Below are 18,953 nucleotides of genomic sequence, written 5' to 3'. Positions count from 1 at the left end.
TACCAAAGTTCCTAAATAATCAACGCCATCTGCAGATACGAGAAAATTACTATTATTACAATGAATCCAGGAAGTGCTCAATCCCTGCAATACAGCCGTTTCTGCAATTTACTTCTAAGTAACATCCCAAGACTCTAAGTAAAGCACTTCGAACGAAGTTAGTTATTCTTGTTAACCAAATTCAAAAAAGGAGGATGTTCTCAATTTAACTATATCTCTTTGTTTGTTACCTCAGAACTTTTGAATGGGTTAACCGATTTTTTATTTCAAAGCTGGTGCTCACCAATTTTGTCCCATACAAAATTCATAGTTGTTGGACTCTTGACTTCGGAGACATATCAGAAAACTCTTTAAATGATGTCAACTATGATGTCCTCAACGTGTAGTGATTTTTACTATTACAAAAAAGCAAAAAGTAAAATCTTTTTAACAAAAAATTATACCACCTTCAAAAACTACTAAAAACCAAATAATTATTTAACACTATTACAATATATGGGTTACCAATTTTGGGAGTCGGTGCTTAGTAAAAATTAAACAACAGTAGGTATTTTTAAATAATGTTTTGTTTATACTGGTTTTTGAAGGTTGTATAATTTCTTGTTAAAAAGTTTTTTGCAACACCAGTAGACACAAGAAATTGTATATGATATGCTCGCCCCTGCCTCCTGCCGACCGCCGGCCTGCTCCACGGTACTGAGAGAGTTTAGGCTTAATCCAACACGCTGGCCTAATACAGGTTGGCGGACGTCAATATTCTTGTGAAGAATTTTTAAATATACCTTCAACAATAATTGATGAACATTGCACACATAAATTCCTAAAAGCAGAGGTGTGTGTCTTGGGTTATGAATTTCCGTACATTCATCTCGGCAGACCATGCGATTCTCAACTACGCTATCGTGAACTTTGCATAAGTTGTTTATGCACGTCACAATTCCGCTATGAGCCACAATGCTACAAAATGCAAATAGCTTCATTTATAACTTGAGTGCACCAGTAGCTTATATGCCAATCTTGTTACTAGTAGGCAATATGTGGTTTGAACCAATATTTTCATGTAATTTTATAGATTAAATTCCGTGAAAATATTTGCGTGACAAGGACGATCCCAGAGATGTGAATTATTTGAAATACATATTGTATTTTAAATACAAATGCAAAATAGCTATTTTTATTTTTACTTTTTTAGTACCTTTTCCAAAATGTATTTAGTATTTTATTTGAAAAACATACATTATATAAATATTTTTTATTTGTAAGAAACAAAATAATTTTGTTACATTTTTAATAAATTTTTCATTCTTAAAATCCAAAATTAGTTTATTTATGTACGCACTGATCATGATCCTTATTGTGGTCACCATTGTCACCGAAAACAATATGATAAACAACATTGCGCGTTAAACAAATTTGAGGTCCACGGCGATGACCACATTAGATCTGAAAACACTACAATATATATCCAAATTTAAAAGAACTCCTCCTTAAATATAATAATACCTGCTTACAAGTTCTGCATCTGTTGAATGACTATTTGCATTCGGGGGAATGATTATGATTAACATGAACTCTTTGAACAAACACCAGTATTAAAATCAGTTAAGTACAAGGTATTTTATTTGGAAAACCTAGTTTGAAATTACGTTTTTTGCATTTTGTATTTAAATACTTTTACTAAACTATTTTTTTACATCTCCGGACAATCCATATAGTATTACTATAGCCAGAAACGCTAATTATTCTGGATGAGCCATAATTTACATGTTGCTAAAATTCATTAAATATATTATTACAATACATTAATTCACAATAAATAATTAAGTTAAATAAATTTATTAATTACTCTATCGAGACATCACAATAAAATGAGAAAATATAAAATGTTAAATTCAATTCGTCGAATGCCCACACGGTTGTTGCTGTCTCATTATGCATAAACGATACATGATTAATAATAACCGAGTGATTCCATTAATGAAGGATTAAATGGACGAGCTGGCGCTCTTCCACTTTACAATTTAGTCGTCTAATTTCACCACGTCTAATGGAGAAGCTAAACTCTAAATATATGCATTATAATATAACAAAAATTATCTGTAATTTTCGCGCCGTTTTAAAGTATGATCTCTAATAAATGATAATCACATGAGTATACAATATTAGCATTAGCTTTATAATTCGGTTTTTTATTGAATTACACTTCCCCGAATATTGTGAAATAGGTGCTAAGTATATTCTGACATTCATTCCGAGCTACTGCTCTAAAGGCGAGCCAATCAGAACATTCTTATATTTAGTTTCAACATCTTGGTTGGTGGCCTAGTTATTTTCAACCGACTTCTTAAAAAGGAGGAGGTTTTCAATTAGACTGTATCTACTTTTTTTTGTGTGTTTGTTACACGATTACTCCGTCAATCGTAAACCGATTTTCAAAATTCTTTTTCGGTTCGGAAGCGGATATTTCTAAAATGGTCTCATAGGCACCAAGTCAGTCAGGTAGGAAAAATAAAGTTTATACTTAGTCTTAAATTCGTGTGTTATTCGACTAAAGTTTGAAATTAATTCTCTTTGGATTTTTTCTTTTGCAATTTTAATTATTGTTACCAATAGTATTGATTATATATTAGTCTCATAAACTCACAAAAGTTTTGTAACCATCAATATAAATACATCGTTCAAACAAGCTGGTCAAATTGTGGCATTGGTGCGGAAAGGCTTGGATCAACGAACGATTGTTCGAAATTTAATTTTAAATCAGTCTACGTTTCCTAGATTATACCGTTGGTTTCTAGAGAGAGGTTCTTACAAAAGGAGACCCGGTACTGGTAGAACTTGAGTAACCACACGTCGTGACGACAGATTTATGGTTTCTTCTTTACGAAATCGTAACCTCACGTCAGTAAACATTAAAACGGAGTTCATTGAAATGCGTGGAGTAAACGTAAGTGCCCGAACCATAAGAAGGAGGCTTAAGGAAGCGGCAATCATCTCTTTTAGACGGGCAAATTGTCCAAAGCTGTGAGCAAACAGCTCACTGCCAACCAAACTCGTTTAAGATTTGCGCGTGGACATCTTAGTTGGGCTGAAGGGCAAGGGCGTCCATATTCATCACCGATGCGTGTAGGACATATTTAAATGGTGTAGATGGTCGCATAAGAGTCTATCGTCGACGGGGTGAGGGATATGCTCAAAGTTGCATTAAGAAGCGTGTTCCTTCTAGAGGCACTTCGTGTATAGTAGCACTTCGATGATTGGGCGAATGGAACTTGTGTTTCATCGACATGGTTCGTCAAAACGATAGAGGAGGTGGTTTGACCGCACAACGCTATATAACAGAAGTATTAGAAGGTCATGTGGTACCTTACAAGAATTGGCTAGTACCTACGCAGCCCAGATCTTAATCACATTGAACATGTTTGGGACAGTTTAATAAAACCCGTATATGCGAGATATCATGTGTACACAATAGTAACAGCATTAAGACCAGCGATTTCACAAGAATTGAGCAAAATTCCGCAAGACCGTTTAATAACCCTAATCAGATCTTTGCGGAACCGATTAGAATCTGTAATAAGGGCGCGTAGAGGCAATACACCATATTGAAAGAAAAAAATCTGTGCTTTAACTTAATTTTTTATTGTAAAATTATTTTTTTAATAAATCAACCAAAACCAATTTTTGTTATTGATCGGTTTTGTCCATCAAAATTAAATTGTCCTTTCCAGTTTTAAAACGTATAGGTACACGTAACGATATGTTCACTACGCTGTTAGGAAGTTAACGAACCAAACTATAGGTTTCAATTTAAATTTGTGTAAAAGTTTGAATACTTTGCTAAAATTTTATTCTAAAGTTGTCTTTAACATTGATGCACTTTCTGTGTCCGTCAGTGTAGTATATAGGTAATGTTTTAGTGGTTTTTAAATTCGGTGTAATTGTTTATTATTATTTTTTAACTCTAAAACAAGTACGGTCAAAATTGCGTGTATCTACATACAAGTTGTAAGAGACGCAGCTGTCCTTCCTTGCAGCCTACTGAGATTACTTACCTTCACTGCCTCCTCTACATCATCGTCTCTGGACGCTTTAGCGACACTCTTCTTCATGAGTTGATACATCGTCTCCCTTCTCAAATGGCCCTCTCCGAGTAAATCATAACACTAACAAACATAAAACAAAAATGTAAGTCTACTTTCTGTCTACACATAAAGTGAACCTGTGTAAAGTAAAAATTTTAATCTCTCTATATTAAGTATACTTTGATGTCGAAAAGTTTAAAAAATCCTGCTGCCTTACACGAATTAATTTAATACTAAGTAAAATGTTGGTAGATATTGTAACTTTGACTCTACGGATGAACAACACCTCAGTCCCCCCCGTGACCATGAAGGCTGCAAAGTCTTCGAAACGCCGGGAAAAAAATAAAAATACTAACCGCGATAGAATCCGAAAATTAGTTTAATTTCAACAAAAATAGTTAGTTAGCAAATAAGTAATTTGCTGTATGAACACAATATGATAAATAATTTTATTTAATTAACTTATAACCAAACCTAAAATCTCTGCTACTTTATAAATTTATAATATAAATTCGATAGTTTGTGAACATTTCAATAGGACACTGCCAAAGAAATGTCTTGCTGAGAGCAGACGTAGTATAAATATTTTTAGTAAGCCCAAATGTCATCATAAAACGTAGTAAGTTAACTGCAAAAATATGTAGATATATTAAAATAACAATATTTTGCGAATTGTGTCGCGGTTTTTTTTTATAATTTTCTTTGCAGCCTGTACTATTTTAATGTCTAACATTCGCATAAACATAAATAAATCATTACGTTATTTTATTTCATCTGTCTTTGTCTCGTAACTAGTCGGAATAGGCGTAACCACCATCTTAATCTACCTAAATAATACACATTCCTCGAGTACACTGGAAATCACGAAAGAAATTATAGTTTCTGTTTGGATTACACCAGTGGTGAAATGTACATATAACCGGATTACCCCCAGCTTACCTTTGTTAATTTATTTAATATCTAATTTTCATTCTAGAACGTCTTTAATTCATATCTTCTGAGCCTGATGCTGTGCCAAAATTTTATCCTTCACCACTGGATCACATCATAATGCTTCGTTAAACAAGGGACGACGTAAGAGGACAACGTGACACAACGTTTGAATCTATGTGAAATCGGACCCGATAGCGACAGCTTTATACAAATTAATCGCTAAGAACCAATATATTACAACTATTTTCATTCCGGCAGCATCGCCTAGTCGCCTGTTGTTTGTCTAGCTGCTTTTTCACTACTTAATGACTATATTATAAAGCATTGATTTTATATTGTTTTTATTTATTTGATTCACCAAACAAGGCCTTACGCATATTAATAATAACCAAAAAAAATCAATAATACAGAAGTTAATAAAGCGTGCATTCACCCTCGTTGAAAAAAAAATAAAGAATTTTTTTTAATATGCTTAATAAATTATTCTTACTCTACTTACTGTAAAAGCATAGGAGATTCGCTCTTCAAGGTCCCCGCGTAAATACAGGGACAGGGCCTTGGCGAAAGTGGCCATCGTGACGAATGGGGAAGTGCCTCGGTCCAAGGCCACCATCACTCGTTCCATCATGTACGAGTCTGTCATGCCGAGTCCAGTGTGTAGAACATCTCTAAAATGAGCCCTAGAAAATGGCAAACGTATTTTAAAAGTAAGTGCTACAGTATTAGAGACTAAAATTACAGGCCATATCTATAACACAAGTATATTAAGCTATCGTTAGTATGTCATACTAAATCAAAGGGCTTGCTTTAAATAATAAAGCTAGATATTAACGTAGTAACATTTCATTGAATCATTAGGTGTTTCTTCGTTATCTACGCCTTTAAAACCTCAATGAATCGACTGCCAATAGTGCCTTATAAATAATAAAGTAGATTGAGCGGAACTGTTTAAGTAAGAAACGAGCAAATTACGTTCATGCACTGTAACTGACTGCACCTTTGAAAATAATTGATTAGACGTGAAGTTTATGGTCAAGCTACACTACACGAACCTCATTCAAAATGCAATGATGATATTTACCGAGACTTAAATAGACCTAAATTGAAGTGATGTAAGTACCATGTGCATGCTCCGAGTACCTTGTCCATTACAAACAGCGTTCAGCATAAGTAATTTATATAGTTTATAATATTAGTAACACTGCATGTATACGTGAATAATATATGAAATAGTAAATTAGTAAACTAATTTCAACTGTATAACGCAAGTTGGTATGCAGTTTAGCCGTACTTGAACGTCAGCAGTTGATTTAGGTTATTTCGTCAATTGGGTCCCATGGTTGAAATTCACCTCAAGACAATAATAAAGGCTTCAAATGTTTTTTTTTTTATTTGCATACTATTAAAACTCTTATGTAAGACCATCATGTTAATATAGTCATGTTAACTACAGTTCTCACCTTATCTATAGAATATTTTTTTTATTGCTTTGTCTGGAAAGACGAACATGCCGTTCGGCTGATGTTAAACAATACGACCGCCCATAAAATGTGGAAGCACCATCCAACACCTTAAATTACAACTATGGGTATGCAGAAGCACAACCAGGGCGCCTCCTTTTCGCCAAGTGTGTTCCGTCCCATGATGAGATATGGGGCAAGCATGTCGCCATATCAAGCACAAATTCCAGACTCCGGGCTGATACTGAGCACAAAATCCCAAAAATCACTTTGCCCGACCGGGATATACCTAAGTTATCAGATATACAACCAAGTATGCACTTAAGCTTATAAAATTTGGAAAGTCACCCGATGAAGATCACCTATGAAAGTCTGCAGCAAGGAGGTAGATCTTTGCGAAAGAATCTGCAACTTTTATTTAATAAAGCACTGTTTGAGAAAGTCGCACCAACCACCTGGAAAAATGCAATCGTCTTTCTATTACATAAGTATGGCGAAACCAGCAAGCTATAAAATTACAGACCCATCACAATACTCAGTTACATATTATACAAATTATTCACCACGGCCATTACATTGGCCAACAAATAAAAATTAGGTAGAACAGTCTGGTTTTAAGTCTGGCTTCTCGACTATAAGATAAGTAATAGAAAAGTGTATAGAATTCAAATATCCTCTAGCAGTATTTTTTATAGATCATGAAAAAGTATTTAATACGGTGGACAATTGAGCTATAGTTGAAGCTGAATCTACCCAGTCAAATTTTTGGCCACGGTGGCCAATCTCAACGAAGATATAGAGATTTCATAATTGGGTGAGACGGCAATCCTACATGACCGAAGAGGAATAAGGTGCAAGACCAAAGATGTTATGTGCATTCCGAGGCACAGGTGTATCACACTTGCAACTTCCTGACTCCGAGCTGTGACTGAGTAATGTTTTAAGAAAGAAAAACCCAGTCACAATTATTTTGACCCGACCCGGGATACCAACCCAGGACCTCAGCGCAGATATCGTACTCATACTGTGTACAATTACAACTCGCCACCGAGGCAGTACACTCTCTAAAAAGATGTTAAGTGGATTTAAGGTAAATCGAAGCCATTAGAGTAACACTGTTGCGCTTTAATTAGACAGACGCACTCACATACACTACTTTTATCCCCAAAGAGGTGCCTAAGGAAGCTTTTCGCCAGGTGTATGAAGGACCAGAGTCTGGAATTTATTCCCTCAATACGCTCGCCTCATATCATGAAATACAAACATCATTTAATTACCTCGATATCAAATCAGAAGCTGCAGGTTTTTCGTCTCGTTTTTGAATTTTAAAAAATATGACCATTATTTCTGAAACAATAATTTTGGAATGTTCAGTATATATTTAGGTAGTCAGTTAATTCCTAACACTAAAAATCAAATATAACTATACTCAATGCCATCTTTAGAAAATAATATCTTTAAAAAATGAGATAGTTAATATTACGTCGACTGCAAGGTATTTGTTTAATTAATTAAACACTGTAAAAAGTCTATTGGTCTTATAAAAATATTAATAGTTCTATGCCACTATATAGTGAGTTATCCAAGAAAACAAGCATAGCCGATTGTTAAATTTAATCACAAACAAAATATAATAATAATATAAAATTACAAAATGGTCCCTATCAGAAGCTCATGATGACCTGATAGGCCGCCAGTAATTCATTACAAGCTGCACTTTATATAAATTGCATTCTCACACATTATTACGGTAATTAAGAGCTCGCGTGCACCAATTAACTACCTCTAAAACGCAATGTAATCAGAGCTCACGAAGTATTCGAAATACTCGCTGCAAATATTTTTCACTTTGTGGAATTCCTTTATTAACATGTGCTACTCATATTCAAGTGGCATATTCCGGAAATTTGCACTGCATTAACTTTATCTAATTAGATGAAATATAATAAGGTATGCCTGTGCTTTCAAACAAAGCTTTTCCCCAAGCTCGTGTGGTTTCTTTACAGGATCTTTTTAAACAAACGCATTTTTGTCCGGATAAATAAATGTACGAAATAATTTAATTATTTAAAGTATTTTTTAATTTTGTCTAGCTTCAACCGAGTTGGAGTCCAATAAAATTTTTCAATTTTTTTTGGTTCTTGCTAGCGAACCCAGCTTTAATCTTAGATATAAGAGACCTGGCACACTGGCAAATTGCGAGCGATTTCATTACGAGGCCAAGATATAAAGATCTTAAGGCGAGGTCTTTTACCGAAAGTCAAGCTTTAGGTGGTGAGGTGTGGGGCGCAGTACGTTCGGTTCGCGCAGCTTACACTTTCGCTCCTTACGTTTCTTGTGACGTTACTGCTACGCCGCAGTATAAAATATTTCAGTAAACTGCAAGTCACTTTCATTATGTAAGTAATATGAACATGTTTTAGTCAAGATTCAAATATAACATGTTTTAGAGTAAGTATTTGTTACTTTATAAACTTAAATAAGTACTTACTTATGTAGTGGTATTATTGTGTTTAGCAATAAATATCTTTTAATTTATTATTTTATGTTGTCACCATCTAAATCTTAAAGAAGCGTTCCAAACATAAAACCAGTCAACTTTTACAAGAAATGTGCAAATAAAACAAAAATATACTCCTAATATAATATGCTTCATTATTTAACGGCACAAATATGTGAAGTCTTTTTCCTTCTAGAACGTTGTACAGTTTTATAAGTAAAACACATTTTAAAATATGTATGATATGGATAAACATAATCCACCAATATTTTTTTGGTATGTTTTGTTATGTTTTACTATAATGTTTTTGCAAAGAGATCTAAGATATTGATATAGAGCGAACATTGAGAAGATTTTCATACAAAAATTTGCGCACATATGATGGTTACTCAAGGTACCGTGAAATAGTAAAACACCTATGTGAAATCAATTACACAATGCTTTATCTATTGCACGATAAATAGAATTAGTTTGTATTAAGGATTTACAATAAACATTTCTAAAAATATCGATAATTTGCTTTGAATGATATTTAACAATGACCGTAGGTAAACTTAATAATATAATGTAATGTAAATAGTAGCCTCGTTGTAACATAAGAAAAAAATATCGGTAACCTAAATTGATTAAATTAAATTAAACCCACAACTAGTGCCTACTCAGAAATAGTAAAGCTTTTCGACAACAGATCGCACTTTTTATTATGTATTTAATCTTCTAGAACAATCTAAGACAAACATTGGGACGTTTTATCACAGGACGTGTCAAATGTGACCGCTACTTATTACCAATTGGTAATAACTTATGGAGCACTTTGGTCCTGATGCCCGGTCTATAACTAACTATACTGTTTAGCGTTTTTGTGGTTATAACTTTATTTTTCATGTGCAGTACAGTAGAACAGACGTACATCACATCATCTACAAGAAAGACCTACTTGCTTTCCGAAGCAAAGAAAAAGATTTATTTCCTAAAAGTCTAGAAATTATCTTTTTTAATACAAAATGAAGGTATAGTATATTTCTGAAACGAGAAAGGTAAGTTGCGACTGAATAGGTCTAACAATGGATTAGTATCGAGGATGGATTGGGAGCAGCGACCAAACAGGAACGACAAAGTTAAATATCTATGAATTAAAAATACTGTAACTAATATTTTGTTTTATTTATAATATATCAACACTCATTAAAATCTAAATATGTAGGTCGAAGCTCACGGATTTTTATTTTTGCATCAATCAAAAGGTTATGATTACATATGCACTACAGAATTAATCTTCTGTTTTCTTTTTAAATATAACCACTACTTCAATCGCATCAATTTCTATCTCATAGTGAATATTCATGAGAGGCAAGCCGTTCAGTTTGTTTTAAGTCGTTGTGTTACTCAAGTAGTTTTTAAGTTTTTGGAGGCTACAAAATGTCCATTCTGGTGTTGCAGTGGAAACAGGTATGGAAGCCAACATTTATAACAGCGTAACTATTTGGATATAACTTTTGATGGCAATTATCTAAGCAATTCAAAGCAAATTTTGAGGGGAGGTGTTAATTATCTATAACTGCTTTCCACGCTTCCACTGTTCTTCTTCGAAGGACGGTAGCACTATCGAATACATAAAAATGGCGTCTTCAATATTAAAACTGGCTGCAAAATTTTAAGCTAACACACCAGATAATGCCAATACTACTTAACGATGTTTCGCAAACCTCTCGATTAATTATTAAATTATGTGCTCTAGAAATGCGATGACTTAAATTATTTTGTCATATGTGAATATATCTAACGCACAGGTGTTAGAGTCAGAGATTAGAAATTCCGTTGCGTTCCAACGATACGTCACATTTGCAGTATACCACTATTTTCTTCGAGCATCATCTTTGCTTCTTTATACAGATGAAAATGATTGATGTTGATATTTTAACTTTTTTTAAGACCCCCCCCCCCCCCCCCCCTCGGCTACTCCCGTGTGGGCTATAATGTGCCAAATCTGTCTGCTTGACTGAATGCGATAAACTCATAAACTATCTAACGAATTTTTAGAAAATTTGGTATGGTAATAATTTTAGACCCGGAAAGAACTTAGGCTAGTTTCTATGCCGGGATTTTTTTTATCACGGAATATATAGTATAAAGCTGAGGAATTTGTTTGTTTATTTATTTTATTTAACGCGCTAATCTCAGGAACTATACATTCGAATTGAAAAATAATTTTATTGTTGGGAAGCCCGTTTATCCAAGATTACAGGGTATACAACATGACGCTATAACCAATAGGAGCGGAGCATTAATAAAAAATGTTATAAAGACGGGGAAAATTTATTCCTTTTGAAAGCTTCCATTGCGTGCGCTGAGTTAAACGGTTAAAGTTATGAAAGAAATATTTATGACGGAATTGATCCGCTTATGAAGTTCTAAAAAAATAAAAATAATATAAAATAAAGTCCCCCGCCGCGCCGCTTGTGTCTATCTTTCTGAACGCATTAAACTCAACAATTACAATACCCGACGCTGAGATATTTTATAGTTAGTTAGTGAAAGATTTTAAATACAAATACAAACATTTAGCAATCTGATTAAAGGATACATTCTGCAGAAAACAATGATTAATCCCAAATAGCGACTATCTTAGTGTGAGTACCAACATTTTAAAATCGAGTCTACATCAAAGATGTATACTTCTTTTACTGATTGATAAGCTGGGCTAGATTAGTTCTATTCTGTTTAGATTAGCTAACACTGGACCGTACTTTGTATTTTAAACAAAATAATTAGAATACGGAAAATTGTATTTTCAAATACGTGACATAGAAATATTTTGTAATTACATGCGAGAACGTATTTAGTTATTTCTCTTTTGATTGAAGCAAAGGATCAGTTCAATTCTGACTAAACACTTATTTATATAATAAAATATTGTGTGTAACGTTAACAGAACTAAATGATGTATCGGCTTGTATGCGTAATGGAAAATTATTATTTTGAATTTTTAAAGTTAAATATCGGATATATTATATTTTAAAGAGAATTAAAGAACCCCGCAGACTTGTCGCCATAACACTAAATCGGCAAAGTGTTGCTATAGACTATTAAGTAAAACAGTCTCAAAACTGGAGCACGGATTACTTTTTAAATTCTTTGGCGATTTTAAGAAAAGGAAATTAGAAACAACATCCCGATACGTTAAATCAATGATAACCATGCAGGATGCACTATATTAAATATATTGTGCACTACTGAGCGTCATAAATAGCAAAGTACATATCTCAATATTTTGGTTTGAGGCGATTTGTTGCCGAGGCGACAAGTGTGCAGCGACCGTTAATCTGAATGTAATAAATTTGGGTTGCGCAGGATAAATAATTATTCCATTTTCGCAGTATTTGCCCGGCTTAAATAAATAAGCCTGACATGGCTGAATAAAAACAGTTTCACTGATACCATTTGTAGTAAGCAGGATACAATGTTCGTTCCTTTATGATCGACAAAGTATTCACAATTTTACTTAAAATGTTAGTGTTTATGTGCGGTGAATATAGTTTAATTTGAGTTGAGCAGCGATAGCCTAGTTGGATGTGGAACGGACTGCCAAGACGAATGTCCGGAGGTTCAAATCCCAAGACACACACCTCTGACTTTTCTAATAATCATACATACATGATTTTAGAAAAGTCAGAGGCGCGCAGCTGCAGCTAACAACATCATCTGGGGTGACGCAGACCGCGGAACGATCACACCTTAATAGAATCTATAGTCAAATAAATGTAGCGAAACAATATTATTCATATCGTAATAACAACCGCGGCCTATGTGGTTGTAGTACATCTCGGTATAGAAACAGATGCGACCGCAGGCAATAATGCGGCCGACCTGCCTGCCTGGCCTATGTACCGTCTCGGATTTGCACCTGCATAAAAAATATTGCAAAAATTTTATTCTAAAGCCCTATAAGTACAGCCTGAGCAATTAAATGTTCAGCGTTGAGTCAAGCCGCCTTTCTCCTTAACAATGTTGCGCGACGCCACGCCGCGATATTCTACAATGTTGAGTCTACAAAATGTAATTATCTCGTAGCCAAACTTAAGCCTAATAATTTAGATATATATTAATAGAATTTAAGTCTAATATCTCATCTATATAGCAACATATTCCACAATAAGGTTCTTAATACTTACGTCATAAGACCGGTAACCCCAACCGATCCACACTATTCCTACTGACACTGGACGCAGTAGTGATAATTGCCCTTTCTCCGCTGACACAACAACACTGTTCATCACCTCAGTTTTACGACCAGCCGGTCGCAACCTATTAAAGTGCGTCCCATTTACAAGATTTAAGTTGTAGCAGAATGCCACAAAAAACCCACCCTTAATATAGACTTAAAAATAGAATCCATCACCCACGTGATAGCAGATCGAAACCGCCGCGATAACACAGAGGAAGCGCTACAAAAATTATAATAATCAAACGTCGTTAATTATCCAACTAATGTAATGTTGGACGTCAACGGTACCCGTTCCGCCATTATCCGATAATCTAAGTAGTTTTATGTTGGGAGAGCTACGCAATAAGACCATTAAACGTAACAAAATAAACTGACTTGTACCTACAAAGTGCATATTACTATCACTGGGAACTGACGACTATTTTTCCCTTATACACAATATATAGGATCACACCTTTTCACTTCTGAGGGCAGAGATGAGATAAACATTCAGACCCACATTTCGTAATATACTTTAAGTCTCTTGTTAATAAGGTCGAAATTTATTGACATTTATCGGGCACGATAAAAGACAATATTACTTTACCCGATTCCAGCATTGAATTTTATACCTCAATATGGTAGAGGTAACGAAATAGAACTCTGAGGGAGTTTTGAAATCTTTATTTAAGGTTAGTATTAACATTTCGCTCCATACAGTCAAGTGTTAAGGGGAAGGAAGCTTTTCCTCGGGACACATTTATTTATAGGAATACTTTAATCCATCATATTGGCAAACACTTGAAAGGATATCCATGTGGTTTTAATGACTTACCCATTTACTTCACGTGCAAAAGTACTGTTTTTTTTAGATGTTCTTATAATAATCTGTAATTAAATACGTAACATGAATAACATGCATTACTTTTTTTCACCAAACAATTACACATATTCCATAATCTATGATTGCAATGTAATTAGTAATTGATCCAAATGTTAGAAATATATTTGTAAACTTTTCGTCATGACTAAACTTATAAATACTTGTTTTATGTATCTTTCATTATTATTGCAATCGGGCACAGATGCTCATCTAGGGCCTTATTAATATTGGCGTAACAAATAGATTGGTCTAAAGCAAATTAGTGACTAATCGTGTTTAATTATTTCACATTCCACTAAACTCCTTATTAAATAAGTAAACTTTAATTTAACTGATGCAGAGAAACTAACACACCATACTGCGCCCGGTGTCAAACGTAAAAATCATAAACTAACCTATACTATAATATACCCAGTGTTAAATTTTCAAATTTACAGTTTTCTAATTGATCCAAAAAAAAATAAGGTTATTATAATGGACTAACTTTAGGTCGCATCTCCGTCCACATGAATGTCCCTATCCGGTAAAATAGGACAATGTTTCTGTTGAAAACAAAAGGATTTTCAAAATAAAAGCTGTAGTTCCGAAGATTTGCAGTTCAAACAAACGAAAATTTATTCAATTGTATATTACTTATTTAGAATCTACATCTCGAGATCCCCTTTTGCGCCTGTATGGGCCATAGTTATTTTTGGGATACGTTGTTCCACATGAGTGGAAATTGATCAAGCCGATTTTATACCCATTGTAAAGAAATGAAGCACAAAATAAAGTTACACAGTATTTCATTATTATTACACGGGTGACTAAACTCTCTATAGGATCCTCATCACCTATAACAATTATAAAAATTAATGCAAACATTTTGAAATATTTTTATTGACTAAGATCTTTAAAGAAATTAAAATAACCAAAACGTAAGCTCGGAGATTGACATTTCTTCAAGAAATAACATGATTTACAAGTTGCGCATATTTAAACTCAATTACATTCTGAATAAATGGCAAAAGCAATAAATGCTCGCCATGATTTTGTATGTTTTCAAATAATATATTTCAGTCTGTAGTCAATGCCATATAATTCTTACTCCACGTTAATCATAGTCCGACATGCTCATGACTCTAGTTATTATTGTCAACAAATACTTTAAAATATACAAATGAATACCGTAACCAGTTGCTCAACTGATGGAAAGCGTGACGAGACCCAAAAACAAATTCATAGCTATGCTTTTTAAAACTTTTGCAAGCAAAACAGTGGTTGCCTACCGGTGGTGAAAATGTAAGTGCTAATACTAATTATAATTATATTTTGGCACACTATGCTATAAATGTTTCTTATTTATTTATTAAAAAATATCATTTATTTTAAAACTTTGCTCATATAAATATATTACAAAAATGAAGCCGTTAATAATCTGCTTAAATGCACTTCGCCACTGATGGCTACTGCGCTTATCGCCCAGAGATATTCATTTCACAGTATCCACAATAGCCACAAACTACTTCAAATCGAAGTGCAACAGTCCTTTTATAGCGCTGAAGCAGTAGCGAACTATAGTGGCAAAAACACACAAAACGGTGGTACATTGACAAATAAAACTAAGTTCAGGGAAACCAATATCGGCATAATATTATCATATCTCATTAGTTGGTCTATATTTCAGGAACATTTTGTTTTTCTAACTCTGCGAAAGCTTGACATAATTAAGAATTTATATTTTTTTTTATAATACGCACTTTCTCACTTACCACCAGCCCATTTTGCAAATTCCTGTCATGTTCCAGTCGCGGTTGTTTATCACCTACGATCAACATAACAGTTCATCTGCATCGAACTTACTACTAAATACTAAAAGTAATCAAGAATCTTCAGTATTAAAAAAATCAAGCAAGCCCACTGCTGAACATAGGTGCTAGACTTCCAGACCGACCTGCCGCATGAATTAACTTATGAACAGGAGTACTCACGTTCTAATTCATCGAAAGTAAAATGAGTATCTTTCTGAATTTCCATCCATATTTGGCCATGTTTTTTACGGAAGCGGATCTCTTCCATCGGATCTAAAGCGGAATCAAGTGATGCAGACATATTGCGTTATAAAATGCTTGCTTGTTGAAACCTAAAATAGCGGAATAATAATTCTGGTATATAATTTCGATACTAATTCAATTCAATTTTTAGATTGTGACTCCATCGTTGACAGACGATGATTTTGCCTATGTCAATAATCTCTGAGCAATAATCTTATATAACTTGTTGAATGTCAATTTGACTTTTCACTCTTTTAAATTTATCTATTACAGAGGCCATTCTCGCCAACACAAAATACTTATAATTTTCTAAATAGAATTGTGTAGGTACTTACCAGAGACACATAATAAGAAGTCTTTTATCGAAGATATAAATTCTCAAAGCTATGAAAAGTTAAAAAAAATAATAACAAACTTAACAGACCATGTAAGAGACTTATATTTACGCAAAAAAAAATATGAACAAAAAGTTATTTTTATTTTCTGAGAATACTCGGTAGCTATTATTGATAAATAATATACTTTATTTTGAATAAGTTAGTAAGATGTAAGTAAGTATGTATCTTGTGTTTATGCCGAACATGTCAGATTTGAAATTTACAATAGTGAGATATATGCATGTTCTAAGATTAAAGCGGACATTGGGAAGATCGTCATACAAAAATGTTGCGTTTTTATGATGGTTACTCAATCTTCGGTGAAATAGTAATGTAAAATACTTTATATTTTTCCATATCGTGATTTGCACGTTTTTAATGCGAATATTAGCATATTTTCTGTAAATATATATATATATATATATATATATATATATATATATATATATATATATTGTAAAATCTAAGGACGCTGAGACATCTCGTCAAACGGGCATTTCAAATAAGACAGCGGCTTAATACCAATTGTAATAATTTTTGGAGCAAATATTAGGTCCTGAAGTCCGGTCTATAATTTTATATGTAGTTTAATATCTTTGCAAAAATATAATACATTAATGATCGTAAACTCACATTCAAAAATATTTCTACAACAAAAACTGATTTATGGCACTCAAGCAAAATAATATAAAGATGAAGATATACAGTCGCCATTTTACAGGTGAGAACCGAAAAAAGTCCTGTGCGCACACATATGAGAATTCATACGTGTGCGCACACAACATTGTTATATGTTGTTATGACACTTGCCTAAATAGACGAATAGGCACGAACACGAATGAGTAAACAGCTTATTCGAGTGTGTTCGTTACTGGCCACGAATATTCATTGGGTTCTAGGTTCGGTGTTGTTAGCTAAGCAACGATATTCCTTATTGTTTAATTGACTTGTGAGTTCTCACATAGCTAAAACATATAATGTAGTAGCTTTAGCTCGCGGCTTCAACCGCGTGAAGGAGTTTTCGGGATAGAGTCCCGCATAGCATTGTAAAAAAAGTATCTAATTTAATTATATTTATGTCTCACTTATTTGTTCATAGTGGTTTCCACATAAAAGGTAGATATATGTTATCGCGGACTTTTATTAAGAAATATTTAAGACAAACAATCCTACGGTATATCATCTTTGTCTAGCTCCAACGGTTAAGGCAGCGTACACCAAGATAGCATTTTTTTCCGACTTACTTTATATATATCGTAACATTATGAAGAAATTACACAAAATCATTATAAATATTACTGTAAAGTTTCATCCAAATCCGTTCAGTAGATTTTTCGTGAAAGAGGAACAAACAAACGTACATACCTCCATACATCCAACCTCACAAACTTTCGCATTTATAATATTAATAGGAAGTATGATTATCTTAATTTTATTCTTCATACTAGCTTTTGCATGGGGCTACTCTCGCTTGAAAGAATTTTCCGGAATAACTATCCCGCTATATATTTTTCCGGGATAGAAAGTAACCCGTCCTCCTAATATTCCTTCCCAATATCTCAAACTAAATCCATAACAAATTTTATCCAAATCCGTTGGGTAATTTTTGTTTGATTATATATGCCTGCCTATATTAGGCAGGCATATAGTGGGAGACTTTATATAAAAATATATTGTTGATAACTTTTTATGGGAAACAATTCCTTCACACATTACTGTTTTTTTAACTTTAACCGTTTATGTAGCGCCCATAAGGGAAGCTCTCAAAAAGAAAAAAAAATATAAAAACGGGGACAATTAATAAATTTGAACTAGCAAAATTTTCAACTTTATATCATAGTACATATTATTTGTACTGTGAGTACAACATTAAACGAATTTTCCGCCTATGAATGGAATATTCGTGAAACAGAAATTATGCTGAACTTCATATACATACCAAGATAATTATTATCTTATTTTACTAGAGTTATAAATTCGAAAGTACTTAAAAGTGTTTTTGACTTTTCAGATAACCAACACCACAGTCCCCTCAGTGGCCATGAAGGCTACAAAGTCTTTGGAACGTCAGTAAAAAATTATAATATGAAAAATCGCAATGAAATCCGGAGAAATAATTTTGTTTCGCTGTCTAACATTCGCGTAAACATATTAAGAAATCATAATGCAAACGCAACAATTAGTCAACTCTATCGATAAATTCATAATACTTTGTAAGTTTACACAATATGAGTTCATATTATGTATTTAAGCCTCTACTCCAGATGAGTTAGGCATAGTCGTAACTAACGCGTACACATTTTTCTCAAGATTGTAACCATCCCATGATATGATAAACAAGATTATTGAAAGTCGTGTCTCGGTCGCTAGTTCCAATCCCGAGTTATGCAGATGTTTGTTATAATAGTTCGAAAATTATAAAAAGAAGGTATTTTCCGATCTAGAATCAAACACGACACATAACGGTTCACAACCTAAGTA

At 33.5% G+C, this 18,953-nt stretch overlaps 1 protein-coding gene across 9 annotated transcripts in view; it reads right to left on the bottom strand.

Annotated features, from left to right (window-relative positions):
• LOC115450862 (EF-hand calcium-binding domain-containing protein 1) overlaps positions 1-16,375 on the bottom strand; it is a 38,740-nt gene extending 22,365 nt beyond the window's left edge. Inside the window, exons 1-7 of one of the 9 annotated variants that reach the window (XM_037443848.1) lie at positions 16,033-16,121; positions 15,814-15,866; positions 14,547-14,604; positions 14,015-14,067; positions 7,753-7,822; positions 5,515-5,695; positions 4,053-4,163 (exon numbers count right to left, since the gene is read on the bottom strand). In XM_037443848.1, the coding sequence (XP_037299745.1) occupies positions 4,053-4,163; positions 5,515-5,695; positions 7,753-7,822; positions 14,015-14,018 (366 nt within the window). In that variant the 5' untranslated portion in view covers positions 14,019-14,067; positions 14,547-14,604; positions 15,814-15,866; positions 16,033-16,121. Of the gene's footprint in view, positions 1-4,052; positions 4,164-5,514; positions 5,696-7,752; positions 7,823-13,147; positions 13,281-14,014; positions 14,068-14,546; positions 14,605-15,801; positions 15,867-16,032 lie in introns of all 9 variants that reach the window. The other 8 variants (XM_037443850.1, XM_037443847.1, XM_037443853.1 and 5 more) reach the window with 8 other exon arrangements.
• Positions 16,376-18,953: the final 2,578 nt, after the last annotated feature.

This window comes from Manduca sexta, chromosome 27, assembly GCF_014839805.1.
Source record: "Manduca sexta isolate Smith_Timp_Sample1 chromosome 27, JHU_Msex_v1.0, whole genome shotgun sequence".
In the NCBI taxonomy this organism is placed as follows: domain Eukaryota; kingdom Metazoa; phylum Arthropoda; class Insecta; order Lepidoptera; family Sphingidae; genus Manduca; species Manduca sexta.
The sequence above is the reverse complement of the archived record's forward strand: the minus strand, read 5'-3'. Positions and strand labels throughout refer to the sequence as shown.